At 40.9% G+C, this 19,071-nt stretch overlaps 1 protein-coding gene across 6 annotated transcripts; it reads left to right on the forward strand.

The window, feature by feature from the left end:
• The first annotated feature begins 3,366 nt into the window (after nucleotides 1–3,366).
• On the forward strand, nucleotides 3,367–18,424 carry HSF2 (heat shock transcription factor 2). 6 transcript variants are annotated; one of them, XM_058836002.1, is made up of 14 exons: nucleotides 3,367–3,599; nucleotides 6,841–6,949; nucleotides 7,154–7,281; nucleotides 8,726–8,850; nucleotides 10,820–10,895; nucleotides 12,042–12,103; nucleotides 12,214–12,298; nucleotides 13,103–13,272; nucleotides 14,527–14,639; nucleotides 14,730–14,805; nucleotides 15,368–15,473; nucleotides 16,407–16,466; nucleotides 17,066–17,132; nucleotides 17,506–18,424. In XM_058836002.1, exons 1-14 carry the CDS (start codon nucleotides 3,429–3,431, stop codon nucleotides 17,781–17,783), a joined length of 1,626 nt encoding a protein of 541 aa, XP_058691985.1. In that variant the 5' UTR covers nucleotides 3,367–3,428; the 3' UTR covers nucleotides 17,784–18,424. The 6 variants fall into 6 exon arrangements, 5 of the variants coding, with proteins under 5 accessions (XP_058691985.1, XP_058691982.1, XP_058691983.1 ...); XM_058835999.1 differs by having other exon boundaries at nucleotides 14,527–14,805; XR_009277303.1 differs by lacking the exon at nucleotides 15,368–15,473 and having other exon boundaries at nucleotides 14,527–14,805; nucleotides 17,506–17,578.
• Nucleotides 18,425–19,071: the final 647 nt, after the last annotated feature.

Raw genomic sequence — 19,071 nt, forward strand, 5'->3', positions numbered from 1 at the left:
AACAATGCTATAGCCTGTTTTAAATATAACTTTTCCAATTTTGTAACTTTTCCTCATATTAGGAGATAGTCTTTTAAGAAATACGAAGCATTTTTAAAGCGTATGGAAGAGCTTGTCTAATTGTGAAAGTGTGTTTCAAGTATTCCTCACACATAAGCAAATAAGAAATGGATACCATTTCAGTGCTATTTGCAAAGCAAGTTATCTTGAAGGGTTCATAGTCAATATGAATGTAGGTCTGAATTTTCCTTTCAAGAAAGAAAAGAGACTATCATGAATGGAAGTTGGTTTCAGTTATCGTAGCTTAATTTTAAATATACTGTGGGGAACAGTTATCAAAACTTAATTTTGAAACTTGATGCCAGCCTTTGTTTTATCACTGTCTATTAAACATCCAGTGTGCCGACTGTGCCATCTGTTCTTCCTGCAGGGCATAAAAAAGAAAATTAATCATTTAGCCATCCAAAACAGAGTGGTACTTGAATCAGATGCACAAGTATGGCATAACTGAATGAATATTACTTTGGAAGATTAATCTCTATAGAAGCTCTCTGAAATGTCATCTACCTTGCCTACTCTGGTTTCATCACAAATACAGACATCTGAGACCATCCTTGTTTCAAGGAGCATTAATTTAAAGCTAGGCCTCTTAGGGCAACTTTTGATTCAAAGAGATCCTAGTATGTGCAGAGCTGGGACTTCCAGGAACACTTTCAGTTACTTAAGTGGTCTAATAATTTTTTAAAGGTGGAACAGTTTGCATCAGTTTTGGCTGTGAGATGCTCTGCTGTGATCCAGGATGGTCTACTTTTGGCTGGATGTCTGTGCTTGTTCCAGGAGTAAGATTTATGCAAGCTCAGTGTCTGATTTGTCTTGTGCTCTCACATATGGATCAATACTGATGAATCAATCAAATGCTGGCCTTTGAAGCAGGACAAATAGTCATTGCAAAAAGGAGGGGAGGGTATTGCCTTGAAATCTGTCACCCTACCTTTGTCTCCTGTCATTTTCAGCTTCTTGTTTTGCATCATGCTGTTTGTCTTAAGGAAAATCTGCAGACTGGTTTCCCTTGGGGAGCTGACTCATGCTTTACTCAGAGTCTGTTCTAACTGGAGTTCAGAGATTGCACTTCAGACTTACAAGAGCCAGACCAACAGCACAAGCAGGACTGTTGACCCCTGCTGCACATTCCATTGTAGGGGAAGAAAATAGCAAGTCAGAGAAGATAGGTGAAGTTCATATCAGAAAAGTACTGTTACGTGAAGGCTTCTTTTTGACCCCTACTTGTAAATGTGCTGTAGAACAAGAGTCCCCATCCCAAGTTATTTTTCTTAAAGCACATCAAAACTGGATTATCAGTGGCCAAAGCTCCTGTGAGAGAGTATAGGAGTGCTGTAGGTCTGCCTGCTGCTCGAGCACAAGAGGAAGAGACCAGCGATGGATGTGATTTTTAGGCATATGGGATGTCAAAATAAACAGATAGTGATATGAACAGCTACCTAACTTTATTCTTTGGCCTCCTGCCCAGATTTGAGGTGCTGCTAACTATGTAGCCTCTCCATGAAAGCTGTGGAATAAAAGTGCTGGAAATCAGATGTTTCCTGTTGGCAGCACTCCCTTAGTCCCGGAGCACTAGGTCTCAGTTGGAACTCTGACATGGGGGGGAACTACGGGCCCAAGGGTGGAGGAACAGAATCTGCTGGGTCTTGAGGGGTTAGTTCAGGGATATGGAAAGAGATCTGAATTCCCAACAATATTCCAACAGATATTTCACAATATCTGAAGAGTTTTTAAAGTGTTATGTTTTTCTGGAGAGGGGAGGGTGAGAACTGCATTGGGGAAGATTTAAATAACTTGACCTGTCTCAGAGCTGGTAATTACCAGATTTATGCAAGCTAAGTACTGCAGTGTGGAAAAAGATTACAGCACTGCTTATGAAGATGCTGGGAAGTCAAATAGCCCCAGATTAAAAACCAGTGAGTTTTGCGATGACTGGATTGTAAAATAATGTAACCAAAAGCTTTATAAACAGGGACAAGCGGTTATCTTGTGCTCAGACCTTCTAAGACAATTAAATAGAAACTAACACTTTATGTTAAGTATTAAATAAATAACTTCCAGTTCTTAAGCCTTAAGGCTCCAGAAGAATTTTTTTTTCTTAAACTGAGGCTTAGAAAGAACGGTTAAAAGACTTCCCTCAACTGTAAGACATTGGAAATCAAGTTACACAGCAGTCATTTCACCCATGGTGATGTTCAGTCTACTAGAGAAATGAAAAAAATTAAGTGTACGTTTTTACTTCTGTCTCAGCCAAAGATAGGGGTCTACCTTTTGAAATACTGTCCAACAATTCTGCAAATCAAATTCTCATTCCAAATAGTAACCCTGAAAAGTTGAGCCATAAACTTAGCAACTGTGACTTCTCTCAGGAATGATCTAGGGACTCTAAGTCAAAGGGTTTGTTATAGGCTGTGGTAGGCTCCTAATGGTGTGACAAAAGGGTCACATATACAGCTTGAAACAGAAATATTGTAATAACTTAATTTTCCTGCAAGCAACCCTGCTAAAGGTTCTGTTCTCTTTCCCGTGCCATTGTGCTTCATTTTCACTGCAAATTGAAGCAGATCAAACTCACTGAGATTCGAGACTTTGTCAGAAATTTCAACAATATTAGTAACACTACCAGTCGATGAAGGTTTGTTGGGAAAATACTAATTTTAGTTCCATAGAACAACAGTTTAAAAACTATTTGCAGTTAATATGTGATTGAGTTTTACAAAATATGTGGTAGAGTATCAAAAGAAAATAAAATGTAGTGCATTTCACCATTCATTAGGCTGTTTCCCTTGCAGTTTCTTTTTGCAGTTTCAGTAGCTGGTATGTCGAAGTCTAAACACAAGTTGCCTTGCAGAGGGGTCTGCTTAGGGCCTGCCTGAGACGCTTTTGTGGGGAGTGGGCTTGGATGTTCCTGTTGTGCATGCGCCCTGTTTACTTATGTTTTTGAGCTGACTAGCTATTCTTCACATTTCTCCCAGGCTGTTTGGGAACCCAAAGCTGTGATAAACGCTTAGAAGGCCCGTTCTGACCGGCCTTTCCCTGGGAGCCAGAGCGCTCCCCCTCAGCCGGGCCCCGCCCCTCGCCACGCGCCGCTGCCCCACCGGGAACGTGCGCCCGGCGCGGCGCGGCCCCGCCCCCCGTCGCGAAGCGCGCCCCTATTGGCCCCGTCCCCCCCCCCGTGCCGGCGCTGTTGTGACACGTGAGGGCGGCGCACGTGGGGACGTTATGTAAGGCGCAGAGGAAGGGGCGGGGACGGCACGCGCGCGTGCGGTGGGGCCGCCGCGCATGCGGGGTGGGGGCGAGGGGCGGGGCGAGACCGGTCTGGTTGTGCGCTCTCCCCAGACAGAGGCCCCGGAGGTTCCCGAGCGACAATGAAGCAAGAGCAGCAGCAGCAGCCGCCGCCGCCGCCATCCCCGCCACCCCCGCAGCTTCCCCAGCAGCCGTCGCCTCCCTTCGCCAGCCCGGGGGTCCCGGCCTTCCTCAGCAAGCTGTGGGCTTTGCTGGGCGAGACCCCCAGCAATCAGCTCATCACCTGGAGCCAGGTCGGCCGCCCCCCCCCCCCCCCCCCCCCGTCCCCACCCCCTACCCGCCCGCGTGTGGCGGACCCCCCCCTCCATCACCCTGCGCATCGCTCCGGCGGGCACCGGGGCCCGCGGGCCTCGGCGTGGGGAGGACGGGAAATCAGGGCACGGCCACATGGCTTAGGTGGGCTCGGGCCGGGCCGGACTGAGCTGAGCTGAGCTGAGCTGAGCTGCTCTGCTCTGCTCTGCTCGGGAGGGGCCGGCTCGCCTCTCCCTTGTTTTAACCCTGGAGTAGGAGCTCCGATGCCCGCCCTGGGGGCGCCTCCCCAGACACTCCCGCGTTGGGGGTTTGTCTGGCTGGCTCTGACTGAGCAGTCTCGAGCGTCCGTGGGGGTGGGAAGGGGCCCGGGAGACGGGATATTCTGCCGCGCTCTTAAGGCGTGCGGGGAACGTGGAGCTGCGGGGGATTTCCCACCGCGGGGCGCTGGGTGCACCAGGAACGGGGCTCGCCCTCGGTGAGCCGGGGAATGCGGGAGAGCTCCGGAGGATGGGGACAGTGGCGTGCTCAGGCCTGCTGTTGTTTCCTGTGTGCTGCCCGCAGGGGCGGTGGGGAGCGGCCACGTGGGGGATGGCCGGGGGCTTCCCGGGCTCGGTGTCCACCTGCTGCGGTGGCGGGAAGGGGGTGGCCACGGGGGAAGTCGAATTGGGCACCAGTCTTCTTACAGTGCAACGGAGGGCTGGCAGGTTGTTACAGTGAGCATCATTGACATTTGTGCTAAAAGCTAAGCACATAATAGCTACTTCATTTTTTTCGTATATGCTGTTTTAAATAAAATCTCGTTCTCAAATCATATCAATATCTACAAGTGGTATTGAGTTAAACTCAGTTGAGAGCTCCTTATTTTAAATGCTTCAGAAATAATGAAATGTCTTAAATGTTTTACTGAAAATGGTTTACCACTACCTTCAACCAAAACTTCCCAAAGAGGGAAGCAGGAGGGCTCAGTAGATTACAGCAGTTTTTCTTTCTTTTTCTTTTTTGTTTGTTTTTGTTTTAGGGTGGGGGGGGGTTTGTAGTGATTTTGGGGGATGTTTTTTTTTATTTTTGGAAGAGAGATACTAAAGGCTGTATGAAGATTGATGTTGTCTACATTAAAAAATGCTGCGTTTGCTTATGCTTTTAATGGAGAATTTCTAAATCTATTGCTTATGTTATGTCAAGTAAATACACCAATACCTGTTAGGTATCCTTATGTTATTTTTTTAATTAACATTAAGAATAATTGCTTGAGATTCTGCAAGGCTGTTCTTGTTGGGGGGAAGTATTGGGATTACTTGTGATATGGATGAATACCGAATGGAGCACTTGGAAAGCTGCTGTATGCTGTAGTCATTGGTGCTAGGAGTTGACAATTGTATTTAGCTGTGCAGTGAAGCTTATAGGCCTTAATGTCTGTACTGCTTTGCTGTAAATGACTGTCAGGATGACAAGAGCTCGTGGATGCATTTCCCAGATTTTCGTGTGTTAGGTTTGGACAATGTCAAAATAATGATAAAGTGAGATACCATATGGAAGTTGTCTGTTGGTGTTACAGGTCACTGTAGTGTCACTTGGTTCAGCACCTTCAGTTTGTGAATTTTATACACAGCGTTGGCTAAAATAGTCTGTTCTTGTCACTTCTTTAGCTTCCCCTTTTTCTTCCCTTGATTAATCCTCAGCAGGTGGTAGGTAGGCATTGCTGGAAGTTTTCATCTCCCTACCTTCCTCTCAGTCTTAAGCCCCTACGTCAGCCAGTGGAGAGCCATTTGTAACATCCTGTTTCTGATGCTCCCTGCTGATTTGCAGGAGCAAGCTGTGTGGTTTAACCCCCACTGGCAGCTAAGTACAACTCAGCCACTTGCTCACTTCCCCGTCCCCTGGTAGAGTAAGTAAAAATAGTGGGTTGAGATAACCATTTAAAATTCAAATGAAGTAAAGTATATGATAACAGTAATAAAACAGAAAGAAAACACAAGAAAATCAAATGATGCCCAATATAATTGCTTGCCACCTGCAGGCCAGTACCCAGCCCATCCAGAGACAGCAGTTGGCCCTCCTGCTGGGTAACTCCCACAGTTTATATACTAGGCGTGATGTTCTCTGGTGTGGAATATCCCTTTGCCCAGTTTGGGTCAGCTGTCCTGGCCATGTACCCTCCCAACTTCTTGTGCACCTGCTTGCTGGCAGCACTTGAGAATTTGAAAAGACCTTGACTTAAAGTAAGCACTGCTCAGCAACAACTAAAACACCAGCTTACCATCAACATTATTTTCTCCGTGAATCCAAAACTCAGCACTCAGCCAGCTACTAAGAAAAAAAATTCTGTCTTAGCTGAAATAAGGACACCTGCCTTTGGACAAGGGCCTTCATGTGGTCTTACAGTTGGTTCTTCTTGGGCTCATAGAACTGCTGGCATTTGAGGATAAGAAAAAATGGCCTCTTAAGAAGATGTAGGAAAAGTGTTGACATTTGTTGAAGATAAGACTTCTTATTAACTACAGGGTGAGAGTATTGTGGATGTGTAGACAAAACCTAAACCATTATGAAGTAGGTAATTTGCATTCTGCCAATTACTTGCCCTGTAGTTAAATGGAGTGCAGTCAATGAAGAACAAAGAGCTGATCCTTCTATTTTAGTTAAAGCCTGTGGATTAAATAAAAGATAATCTTCCCTTATAATTGGCATTCCAGAAGGGGAATCTTGCTTTAGGTGGCTACCTTTTCAGTAGCTCCAAAACCCAGTGGACACCTTCAGCTCTTTGACAGCTCCATCTGCTCTATAAGTCTTATCAACCCAATCATGCTTTTACAGTGAAAAGCAGATGGGACTGTCAGCTGGTTGTTGGTATTTTTTTCTTGTTCAGGTTCTTTATTAGGATTCTTTACCAGGGCTTCAAAATTACATTCAAAATTGATAGTTCTGTATTGTTCTGTAGTGAAACTGTGATAATTGCTGGTAATGATTATTTCATATCTTGATAAAGCAGTGTGTAACAATAGAGACGTTCCCCTTCAGATACAGGTGATGATGTAAATTGATAGTACTCAGTTGCTTTGCAACTGCAAGGTTTGTACGCTTTTTGTTTTGGAAAATTGTAGGCAAGCAGATCAGTAATGTACTGCATGCACAAAGGAAACATTCCAATCTGGTGATTAATTCTAAAAGCCCAGTGTGTTTTCTGCTATGGTTTTTAAGTAGCTTAATGTGTCTCTCTCATTTTAGAATGGAAAGAGTTTCTTGGTGTTGAATGAACAGAGATTCGCAAAAGAGATTCTTCCCAAGTACTTCAAGCATAACAACATGGCAAGCTTTGTCAGACAGTTAAACATGTGTAAGTTCCTGGATTTTTGCATTCTATCACAATTCTAAATCCTGTATGTAAAAGTTAAGTTATAACTTTGGGCAGTGGCCTTGTGTTCTCTGCAACTAGGATACTGTCTTACCCTCAAAATTGGTAATGGAATAGCTGGGACAGCATACTTTGAATTTCTTAATGTGGGTTTTGAGGTTTTTCTTTTCTTTTATTTTTTTAAAGATGGCTTCCGTAAAGTCGTCCATGTTGATTCTGGAATTGTCAAACTGGAGCGAGATGGTCCTGTAGAGTTTCGTCATGCGTATTTTAGGCAGGGCCGGGAGGACTTGCTGGAACACATTAAAAGGAAGGTTAGTGAAAATTCAGTATGTGGAAAACCTGTACTATTAAGTATTGATGAATAGCTAAGTTCATGTTAAGTTTAACTGCAGGATTGTGAGTGCAAATAAGTTCAGAGTTTATGGAAACAAACTGCCCTGCTTTCAATTACAGCTTGAGCTTGTTTAAATTTATTTTGGGGAATTTGACAAGGCTTTTTTATCTACTTTGCTGTCATTATAGTAAAATTTCATAGGTGGCAAAAAAGCATGAGTTATATAATGTGACAATTTGCAAATGAGTATTAGAAGCGTGGAGCATGTTTTGACTTCACCATCAGCAATATAAGAAACTGCTCATTTATGTAGGTTGTTTCAGAACAAAGCTACTGTAAGCATTAGACTTTACACCCAGGAGAATGGGGCGAACCTATAAACACATTCATTATGTTTCTGAAGTGTGCTCTGCTGGTATTGAGTCAAGTGGATATAGCTGGCAAATAGAAATACGGCAAATTAAACTGGATGTCATGGTTAACCCCAGCCAGCAACTCAGCCCCACACACAGCTGCTCGCTCACTCCTCCCATGTCAGGATGTGGGAACGAACTGGGAGAGTAAAAGTGAGAAGACTCATGGGTTGACATGAAGGCAGTTTAATAAGTAAAGCAAAAGCTACACACACAAGCCAAAGCCAAACCAGGAATACCACTCCCGATGGGCAGGCAGGTGTTCAGCCATCCCCAGGAAAGCAGGGCCCCATCACATGTATTGGTGACTTGGGAAAGCAAATGCCGTCTTTCTGAACATCCCCCCCACTTCCTTATTTTTCCCCCAGTTTTAAATGCTAAGCATGACACCATATAGTATGGAGTGCTCCTTTGGTCAGGTGGGGATAACTGGCCCAGCTGTGTGTGTGTGTGTGCCCTCTCAATTTTTTGTTCAGCCCCAGACAACCGGCTGGTGGAGTGAGGTGAGAAGCAGAAAAGCCCTTGAGTCCACGTGCAAGCGCTGCTCAGCAGTAACAAAAACATCTCTGAATTGCCAGCACTGCACTGCAGCACAGCTGCACAAGTCCAAAACACAGCCCCGTATTTGATTCTATGAAGAAAATAGCCCCACATCAGCCAAAACCAGCACAGAGTGATACACTTGTTATCACCAGGTTATTGAGATGCAGTTATGATGAAGTAGAGCACTTGGGAAAATGCCTGAAGAGTCTGAGTGTACACAAATGTTTGTAACAACTAAAGCTAATGTGGTGGTGATATCTATTGTATTTTTGGTTTTGGGGTTTTTTGGATGGTATACATCTATATGTATTTTTGGTTTTGGGGTTTTTTGGATTCTTAGTTTATTATTAAATTAAGTGCATATTTTGGCAACATTAGTAAGAAAATATACTTGATCGTCAAAAGAGAGTAATAGTTAAGCATGAGTTAAGGGAAGTGTTTTTTCTGGATTCTAATTTTTTAAAGGTTTCTTCTTCGAGACCTGAAGAAAACAAGATCCGTCAGGAAGATCTCTCTCAAATAATATGCAGTGCTCAAAAGGTGCAAATTAAACAAACAACTATTGAATCTCAGTTGACTCTTTTGAAGAGGTAAGTTGCTTCATCAGTATCTGATCCTTAATGCTGAATAATTGTGGTACTCGAAACCAGACCAAGACATAATTCTAGGTGTCTCTTGATTTCTGGTTGCCTGATGTCAATCAGGAACATAAATTTCTATTAAAAAGTTGGTTTAAAATTGAATTTTCTAGTATTATTAAAAGTAATAGGCAATGTTGGTGTTTGCAGAACTGTCTAGTAGTAGGCAATTAAATAAATAACACCTTTAATAATAGTTCCATATAGATGCTGAGTCTGAGTATCAGTTCTTAGTATAAAGTATGCTGGTTTTTGCCATCAAGTTTGAAAGAGTTACTGTATTTGGTTTGAGGCAGAGTTTGGTTTGTGTAGCTTGCATATAATACTTTTGTAGGACAATTATTGTCTTTGCTCATTGTTTTCTATTTTCCTATTGTTTTTGTCCTCATTCCCCCACTGTTTAAACTTGTAAAAGAGTTAAAAGCTCTGAAAATGTGTTTAGAAATCTAATTTAGAAATTCGTTACCTCATTGACAGAGAAACAATTGAAAACACATATGTAAATAGTTTTTTAGAATTTCATTACTCCCTGCTTAGAAATTATGATTTATTCTCAACAGTGAGAGAGATGTGTCTCACAAATTACTTAATCCTTTGGATTATGTAGATACAGAGAAGATATATAGGCATAAGGTCATGCACTGTAAGTCACATCACCTCAACAGAAACTCTGTTAGAGTTTCTATTTCTTTTAGTAGAATGTCTCATGACAGTGTATCTCTGTGGTACTGAGGTCACTGATTAGTTCAGGTTTTAATAAGTAAATTCTCTCATTTCTAGACTTCAGTTGTAGTGACTTGGGTGGTATTCAGAGGCAAACTTCTTTTGCTTAAGCATAGTCTTTGTTAGAATCTGGCTAGTCTAGAGTAAAAACCATATTTGCCCTTTTGAAGTCCTCGATGAATTTGGTTTGAAAGGAGTCTCAGAAGGCCATCAAGTCCAAACTGCTGCCCAGAGCAGGGCTGGCTTTGACTGAAATGACAGCCAGTTGCTAATGAGCTGACAGTTTGTAGAGATGAGAACATAGTGGTTGGTCTTTGAGATCCATATTGTCATCCCATCAGTTTAAAGTGATTGAGGTAGAAACTGGAGCTAAATCAGAAGACCTGGTCCTACAAAACATGTTGATAAAGCTAGTGAAAAAGTTGAGAAAGTTCAGAATCCCTGACTTCTGCTGTTAATTTTGTGATGGAACCATACTCTTAATTTGTATGTTGAACATAGGAGCAGTTTGAGGAGCGAGTAGTATCCTGCATCACATTGCATATGAGCTGCTGTTTCTGAAAACTTTTAAGATTTCCTAAAAACCCAAACACCAGTGGAGTTTGCTTGTTTGTGTTGAAAATTGAGCTACAAAAGAGAGGAGAGTGGTATGTTGTCTGCCCGTATTTGTTGAAGCTTTTGGTACTCGTAATCTGCCTCTTAATATGGCATACACTGTTGGAAACAAGGCTCATAGTTTCATTAGGATAGGGTTTACACTGTCTGAGTAACTGGAGTCCTGTGAGTACTGGAAGAACCAAGGTTTCCATAATGGCAGCATTTCATGAAAATTGCTAGCTCTGACTTGCTCCTGTTATTTTTTATCACCTAACATGTCCATTTACTGGAGCTAATAGAGGTAACTGTTAAATGCTGAAAGTTAATTTTTAAATGATGAATGTATGAGTAATGATTATTGCCAAATTTGAGATTTTTTTTTTTTTTTCCTTTAAAGCAGATGGAAATTCCCTGCAGGCTATTTGTTGTGTTTTGGTCTGTTTCATAGTTACTTTCCAAGGCTGCTTGATGCCTGTGTGACACTCCCACACCAACCCCAACCTAGAGACACATTTCAAAGAGTTTTAACGAAGCCAACTGATCTTTAACAAAAATTAATAACTAGTTTTAGTGTGACTTTTAAATCATCATTTTTTAACAGAGAGAATGAATCCCTTTGGAGGGAAGTGTCAGAACTGAGAGCAAAACACTTGCAACAGCAGCAAGTTATTCGAAAGGTAAGGCTTCAAGTGTCATGTTGCTTGAGTGAGTGCTTCTGAAGTAGGAATGCTTTGTCATGTTACTTGCTTTGCCCTCACTCAACTTTTTATAATGTCAAATCTCTCTTTAATAGAAAAAAGTGTAGGGTGGTATATGATGAACAAACCCTAGTGATACAAACATTCAGGGTATTTTATTGCATAAGTAGAAAACAAGGATAAAGTCTTATAAACATTTTCAAAGGAAAAGGCTCAAGAACATCTACATCAGTCATTAAGTTACCCTTAATATAGTCCGTCCATTTTTTATTACTCTGGGAATCAGATGTCTAATTTTCTGTGTCAATGATCTCAGGAGAAACTTTCTCACTGCAAGAATTACAAGATTCTGTACTGGAAGTTCAGTGCTGCCCCCCTTAATGGACCCACTGACTGTATATTCCTAACGTTACCAGAGGAATAGATAATTGAGTGGAACCTATTGATAATATGTTAATTAACTTAGATTATTTAACAGTTAGATTTATGATCTACCAAAACTCATATAAATGCATAGAGTTTATAGACCTATTTTTTTGACATATAAGAAGGGGCATCACTGCAAGTAGCCTTGTAGCAGAGACTGAATTTTTTTTCCCAGTTTCTTCAAGCCAGATAAATACATTAAAGTCTTAGATTTAAAACATAAGAGAAGGAAGGCTAACATTTCAAAAGGAAAGACAGCTGATGAATACTGTTAATTGTACATGTAATTTTTTCTCAATCTTGTCAAAAATGCCTTTCACCAGAACCACTATTTACAGATACAGGTTATGTATATGGTCCACATCCCTGTATGCCTTTTGTCATTCTTTTAATTGTTTGAGTTGCTGCATGTCTTTCTCTGTATTGTATGATGTCGTGTAAAAGCCAGCTCTTACCACCTGCTATGTGAAAAGTCTTTCTTTAACAATTGAATAACTATTTAGCTATTATCAGCACTGATTTTTACCTTGATTTTTTTAAGTTTTCTGAACAGCTATTTATAAAAATTATTATACAAAGGAAGTGTTTTGCTGTTTATGTATAGATTTTATTTTTGGTGTCTTTTGCTATAAGGTGCTTTGGTACTTGAAAAACAATTACAAAGTATAGCAACTAACAATAGTGTTCTCTCCCTTACAGATTGTACAATTCATTGTTACCTTGGTGCAGAATAACCAACTAGTGAGCCTAAAACGCAAGAGGTATGGTCTTGAAAACTTTCTGTCCACTTGATAAACTGACAGGCCTTGTTGACTAGTTATCAGAGAGGTGGGTTTGAGATGGTCTTCTTCCTTTACTTTTTCTAATGTAGGCCTCTACTTCTGAATACTAATGGACCTACAAAGTCGAATGTATTTCAGAAAATTGTGAAAGAACCAGCTGACAGTAGCCACCATGTAAGTTTTCTATTATGAGTACTCTCTGTGCAGGTGGGCAGATGAATCTAATTCATATGGAGACTATAACACAGCTGTTACTGAGAAGTTATAGGCTGTGTTGTTTCCTTTCAGAAGCTAAATGTGTTGATAATAACCATTCACTTTCCAACATAAGCATGTCTAAAACAGTTACCTGTGTATTAAATACAGCTTGACATGATCCTGCTGAAAGCACTTTGCTTTTAAGAATATTGCTGTCAGAAATAGCACAAATAATGTTGCATTGTTATCTCTGGGAATGTGGCATCCCTGACCCCATAAAGAGACAAGGGTCCAGTGTGTTGCTCTGCAAGGAAGCATCCAACCCAGCAAAATCATGTCATGTTCCTGTTACATTTGAATGAGTCACACCACTGAAAGTTGTTTTCTGCTGTCCAAATAATGATTGGTGAGGAAGTCATTAAAACAAGTGCTGTAGTATGGCACTAGAGTTAGTAGCTGTATAACAAAGTACTGTTTAAACAGCAGTCACTATTTTAATATTTTTTAGTTCTATTATCTGACATTGCTAGTATAATTTTATTTCTGCGCTTGTAGTATTTACCTAATTCTTTTTCCTATAGCTGTTATTCTCCAGTTGTTTATTTACTTGTATGGCTTTTTCTATTAAACATAGATCTGTACAAACAGCTTGTAATCTCCAAGGTGTAGGAAAGCTCTTAGACTTCATTAGATGTGAAGCATTGTAAGATAGTGATAGCTGTCAAAATGCTGAAGCTCATCATCCCTCTGTGCCCTGACTCTTTTAAAAATAATTCTCAGGTACCTCTCAACAGAAATGAGGGCTTAAAACAAAGGGAACAGATTTCAGATGACATTGTTATTTATGATGTCACTGAGGATGTGGGTGAGGAAGAACATCCCATGGCTGATGAAGAAAATCTTCCTGTTACACCAGAAACAAGTGAAGATACCACTTCAGATTCTTCCAAGTAAGAGGTCTCAAGAAGTGTATATTAATAAATGGCTTTCAGTGTTGTATAATATGCAGTAATTCAGATATCTTAAGATAATTTTTTTTAGTGAAGTGGTTAGAATTATTCAGCACTCCTGCACATATAGAAACTTCATCTGTGAATTCACACTATCTTTTGATTTATTGACCTCTGGATTTGTTCCAAAATAGTTAATTGGCTGTTGGATTTTTAGTATCAGGAGGATAGATGGAAACTTGAAAGCAATCTGTATTATTGCCTAATAGTTAAATATGCTAAAGCCAGAGTAAAAGACGTCTTCCTGCCTTTTGGTTATGTGTACAGACAGGAATTATTTCCCTTGTTTTTGTGGAGAATGATTTACATGTGGTTGTCAGGTTTTAGTGTGGTCTTTGCTTTAAGCCAATTAATTTCAGGGTTCTGGATTTTTTACAGTCCCAGTTGCTTTTTGTGATTATTTTCCTTCCTGTCTGTATTCCAGTACTACAGAAGTTGTTCATCTTTCAGCTACAAGCAAGTTGAAACTTGGTCCAGGGATTTAGATGCAACTCTCTTGAGTTGCATTGGATTCATAGGGCCTGTACTCTGCCTCAAGGGAAAAAACTTAGTATTTGTAGCTTGCACTTTAACTGGCACCATTGTTCTTAATCAGCTGATGCTTGCCAGTCTCTGATAGAAAAGCTTCATGAGAAAAAGGCTGTGGTAGAGAGACAAGATAACTAACAGCTTCATAAGGGTTAAGAACCACAACAGAGATGAAAGCAAATCAGTTGAGGCTTGCTCTTGGTTTTCAGGTTTTGTTCCTGGTATGTATAATACGGTTAACTACAAACCTGTAGACTGGGATGCTTCGTTATGGGTGCTCCAGAATTGATGCTGTTTAACAGGAAATGCACCAAATATATGCTGTCTGTCTGGTTTGATGACCTTGTACATACTTCACATTTATATGCAAGCTTATAGTTGTTCTAATGACAAAAGTGATGGTGTTCCTATAGCTCTTTAACTATTAGTTGGTTATTGTGGTCTGGCACAACACTGCTAACAGAGCTGCATTAATTGTATTGATCATTACAGAACTGCATCAATGGAAAATAGGTATTTTGATTATCTTGCTGTATTTAGCATTAAAAAGTAGAAAAGTTTAATTCCTGCTAGTAGCTTGACTAGAGTGAGAGGTAACTAAGCCTGTGGAAGAATACCAATTTAAATGTGTATGAAATGTTGTAATTAATTTATCTCACATTACAGCTGTAGCTGTAGCTACCATTCTCCCGATATTGTAATCGTGGAAGATGATAATGAAGATGAATATGCCCCTGTAATTCAAGGGGATAAAAGCACTGAATCAGTTGCTGTCCCAGGTAATGATCCAGTCAGCCCTGCCAGTGACAGCACAAACCCACTCATGTCAAGTGCTGTACAGCTGAATAACCAGTCAACTTTAACTGCAGAAGACCCAGTCTCTGTGATGGATTCCATACTCAATGAAAATGGAGTGATTTCACAGAATATAAATCTTCTTGGAAAGTGAGTAGTCTGGCCTTTTGTTTTTTCAAGTATTAGAACTGATTATTTGATTGAAGTAAAAAGAATTTCTACTTAGAACTTTAAACTTGCAGGCCACTGTTATTCCAGCCAGTTTCTGAAGAGCCTTCTATTTTAAGTATTGTATGATGCAACCTGTGATTTTCGCTGTTAGGTGAGTGAGTTGAGGTGTTTAATTTGGCAGTGTAATGTTGTGGAGGTGGTGTAAACTGTCAGGATTTATTTTTGTCACTCCTGCAGGTGGATTAGACCTATTAGGGCTATGTGGATGCAAGAATTGCATCTCTGCTAATGTCACGTAATACTGTTATGTTGATGTGATTCCCGTGATACCTGTTCCAGAGCACCTGTCTGCTGACTTGGGCTCCCCTCTAAAGAGGCTAAAAGGTCTTCACTTTTTTCCAGAGGTCATTTCTTGTGAAAGACTTAGTTCATTCTAGTTCTGGTGAAGATTTTTAGATGCATGTAGCACATCTGTGTAAAGTTTACTTAAGGATTTCTCTTTATTAAGGGATACGGCAATAAAATACTGTTTGCCTTCTAGAGTTGAACTTCTGGATTATCTGGACAGTATCGACTGCAGTTTAGAGGACTTCCAGGCTATGTTGTCAGGACGACAGTTCAGCATAGATCCAGATCTCCTGGTTGATGTAATTTTGACTTAATTTTAAGTATTTTCATAATAGGCTATAGAAAACATTTGTGTGTGTTGTTGCTGTTTAATATTGATTTAAGTCACAAATGATCTTTTTTTCCTTCCCTTTACAAAGCAAAGTACAAATATTTATGAGATTCTGGAGCACTGGTGGAAGTCTTAATGCTACACCACTGCTCAAGTGAATGCTTAAGTTTTTTATTGAACAGTGGCTTTCTTAATGAAATAATGCTTATATTTGTTGTGAGGTGAATTTAGATGTCGATTAATACTCTTGCTTTGAAATAACATGGCACATCATCTGCGGTCTTCTCAATGAACTGGGGTTAAAAAGAATCTACCTCCATGTAGCAAGGCCATGTTGCTGGCTGATAGCAGGGTGTTGTCTGCCATGACTCACATGTCACCTCTCTGAGGTGCTTCTCCCTGTTCATTTGTTCCTTAAGCCTAACCTGGGCCAGTGCATGAGGTTACTGGGTCTTGGTGACATGTTGAACCTGCTGGAGTGCCTGTTGTCCCCTCTTCCATTTCACTGAAATCCTTCTTAAAAGCAGCTCTGCTCTCCACTTACTGATGACTCCTTCCAGCTTGCTGTCACTTGCAACTTAAGTTCATCCATTTTGTAGGCAGGAATATCCATGCAGCAATGTCAGAAGCAACTGGTAATTTAAGACGGCAGCTAACCGTGTTAGATGTCATACAGTTCTTTTGTGATCAGGGTTCATGGAATTCAAAACCATTGGTTTTTTTTTCAAAACCAAAGCTAGATTTTCTTTGTAAAAGCAGTGATTACCTGTAAATAGACTCCAGTCCTCATAGAGGGTAGAATAAGTTCAGGGGTTATTCTCACACATGCAGAAGCAATGGTCTTGTATTCTTAATAGCAACACTGAGATACCTAAAACTTGATGTCTTTTGTCTTACTCAGCTTTTTACAAGTTCTGTGCAGATGAATCCCACAGATCATGATCATATCACTAATACCAAAGTAAGTCTTAAATCCATTGCTCAACATACGCAGTAGTGAGAGATGCAAAATTCACTCATCTTTTGCTGTTTTCTTTACTGGAATCATGGCACTTCATGCTCTGGCTTTTAAGACTTGCATGGGAATAGGAATACTGCAGCTGAGTTCATCCTGTTGGGCTTTAAACAGCAAAGGAAAAAAGTACCCAAATTAATTAGTAGTGTCCTTTAAAACTTGTATTACCTCCACATTGTACCAGTCTCTTGACTTTTGTGTCCCCTGAGATTTTTTTACTAGCAAACATTGTATGCACTTCTGTCAGAATGCTTTCATCTGTCTTGTCTGATGAGAAAAGAAATACAGCAATAAGCAGTGGAGCAAAGATGTAGCACTTTGAATTTGTCCAGTTCATTTAAAGCATTAGTTTTGGTTCTTGCTTTGTAGCCTGTGTTTCCATTTCATGTTTTCTTAGCCAAGGTGTGTTAGTGTGGGTAATACTAACTATTCCACTGCATCTTATCACAAAAAAAAATACTTTTTATAGTAGTTGTTCAGCTGTTTTCCTGTGGCATTGGAACAGGCTTTAAACGTGTATTTTAAGAGTTTGCTTTTGTTCCCAGACGGAGACAAAGGGAAAAGAAACTAACAAGAATAATGCCGGTCCAGCAGCTTCCCAGGAAATGCAAGGTACTAAGCCCAGATCAGCTTAGTTGTAGTGATCTACTGAAACACTTCAACTGTTGAACATTACTCTAAAAGCCATCTCAATTATTTGCTCTTTATCTGGTTTTATGTTATGCTGATAAATAACCAAAACACAATACTTAGTATATTTGCTTTTTAGATTTTTGTCTCTGCACTAGGGGCAGAGAAGCTGATGTTTTGCAGGTGAATCTGCACAAATAATGTTATACATGAACGTAATTCTTTAAAAACACAAACACCTATCTTCTTTTATTAATTACTCTTTAAATAAGTACTGTAGGCTGGATTTTTTTTTTTTCCTTCTGCATGTAGAAAGGGACATGAATTGATATTCTGGGCATTTTTTCCTCCGTAGATAAGCAGCTAATACACTACACTGCGTTTCCACTCCTTGCATTCCTCGATGGGAACCCAGGCTCTGCTGTTGAGAGTGGGAGCTTCACAGCTGAAACTCCTTCCACTGCTGAAGGGGACGAGCTCCTGGAGAGCAGCCTGGATCCCCAGCCTACCCAGAGCAAACTGGTGCGTCTGGAGCCACTGACAGAGGCAGAGGCGAGCGAAGCCACGCTGTTCTACCTGTGCGAACTTGCCCCAGCACCCATGGACACAGACATGTCCTTCTTGGATAACTGATGTGAGGGAGGCTCTGTATATAGCCATGAAGATGAACTATTTATTTAGAATATTGTTTGAGAGTTTTTTGTAAATCACTGTTTTCTGTAACCAGGTATGTGGAATCTGAAGTACCTTTCCTATCTTATACAAGCAGTTGTTTAGCTATGGAGTTAGACAAGCCACCAGGCACAGCTGGCACTGCTGAGTCATGCTGCTGTTGCACTGCTGTGAACACTTGGTGTTGCACACATTGCTTGTACTGCAGGTAACCAACACTTGTCAATAGTGAGCTTTGGTTTATGGTTTCTTATACTTCTTGTCTTACCTATGATGACATAAACTAGTAGTGTATGGTTAGGGAACACTGACTTTCTGTATTTTGGGGTTTTTATTTTTTACATTTTGTTTTAAGACACATGAGGCTTTTTTGGGGTGGGGGGACCAGGACGTACTGTAGGCTTATTTTTCCCTGCTTCAACTGGGAACAAAGTGCCTGTACCTTGCTGAATCTTGGTTCTGCCTTACTTTCACTTCAGTGGAAGTGCTTACACATAGCACAAACTGGGGAAAAGTTCTTGACAGCTGCCAGGCCCCATGACTGCATGAGTACTTTTAACTTGGACCATCTATGCTGACAAAATAAATGTTACTTAAGTGTGGTATCTGTCAAGAGTTTCTCATTCTGTCGTTATGGAGTTAATAGCCTCATTTTCCTATCATAGTAGCTGTGCAAGGTCTGCTGTGCACCTGGAAAATAGTTCCATTATCTCCAGCCTGAAGGGTTTATTGATAAGCCTCCAAAACAAGTGTCTAATGCAGCAAACTGTTTTCCAGTAGTAGCACACAAAAGGGTGTTGTTCTCTCTTGGAGTTGTTACTGAGAGCTGTGGCAGAGCCCCATCACTTCCAGTGGAGGAGCCCTACCCCTCCTCCGAGGTGTGTCCACTGCTGCACTCATGGAAGCCCCAGATGCTGCAGTGAGTTTGTGTACTTGTGCTACAGAGCCAGAGGCGCTCCTGCCCCACTGGGGGCATGAAACCAAATCATCTCACCCTGAGCTCCTGATTTCAACATAAACAGTAAGTCAAACTGCAACTGAGAATTAGCACAAAAGCTCAGCAAGGACAGAAACTGGGTTGCTGTAGCTTCATACATGCAACACAAAAACCACATTCCCAACTCCGGCAGTAGATCCAAAATTTCTTTTCAAAAGAGTAATCTGGCCACTTGTACAAGGAGCTGAATCCATAGAGAGAGCAGTCTGCTTATCTTCTGAATTCAGGAACTTGTTCTTTGTTACAGGACTC

The sequence above is a fragment of the Poecile atricapillus genome, chromosome 3 (genome assembly GCF_030490865.1).
Source record: "Poecile atricapillus isolate bPoeAtr1 chromosome 3, bPoeAtr1.hap1, whole genome shotgun sequence".
Taxonomy (NCBI): domain Eukaryota; kingdom Metazoa; phylum Chordata; class Aves; order Passeriformes; family Paridae; genus Poecile; species Poecile atricapillus.

Coding starts and splice junctions, on each gene's coding strand:
- HSF2 (XM_058835999.1), top strand. CDS start 3,429: ATGAAGCAAGAGCAGCAGCAGCAGCCGCCGCCGCCGCCATCCCCGCCA. Junction 7,282..8,725: donor TGGAACACATTAAAAGGAAG/GTTAGTGAAAAT, acceptor AATTTTTTAAAG/GTTTCTTCTTCGAGACCTGA. Junction 12,299..13,102: donor CAGCTGACAGTAGCCACCAT/GTAAGTTTTCTA, acceptor AATAATTCTCAG/GTACCTCTCAACAGAAATGA.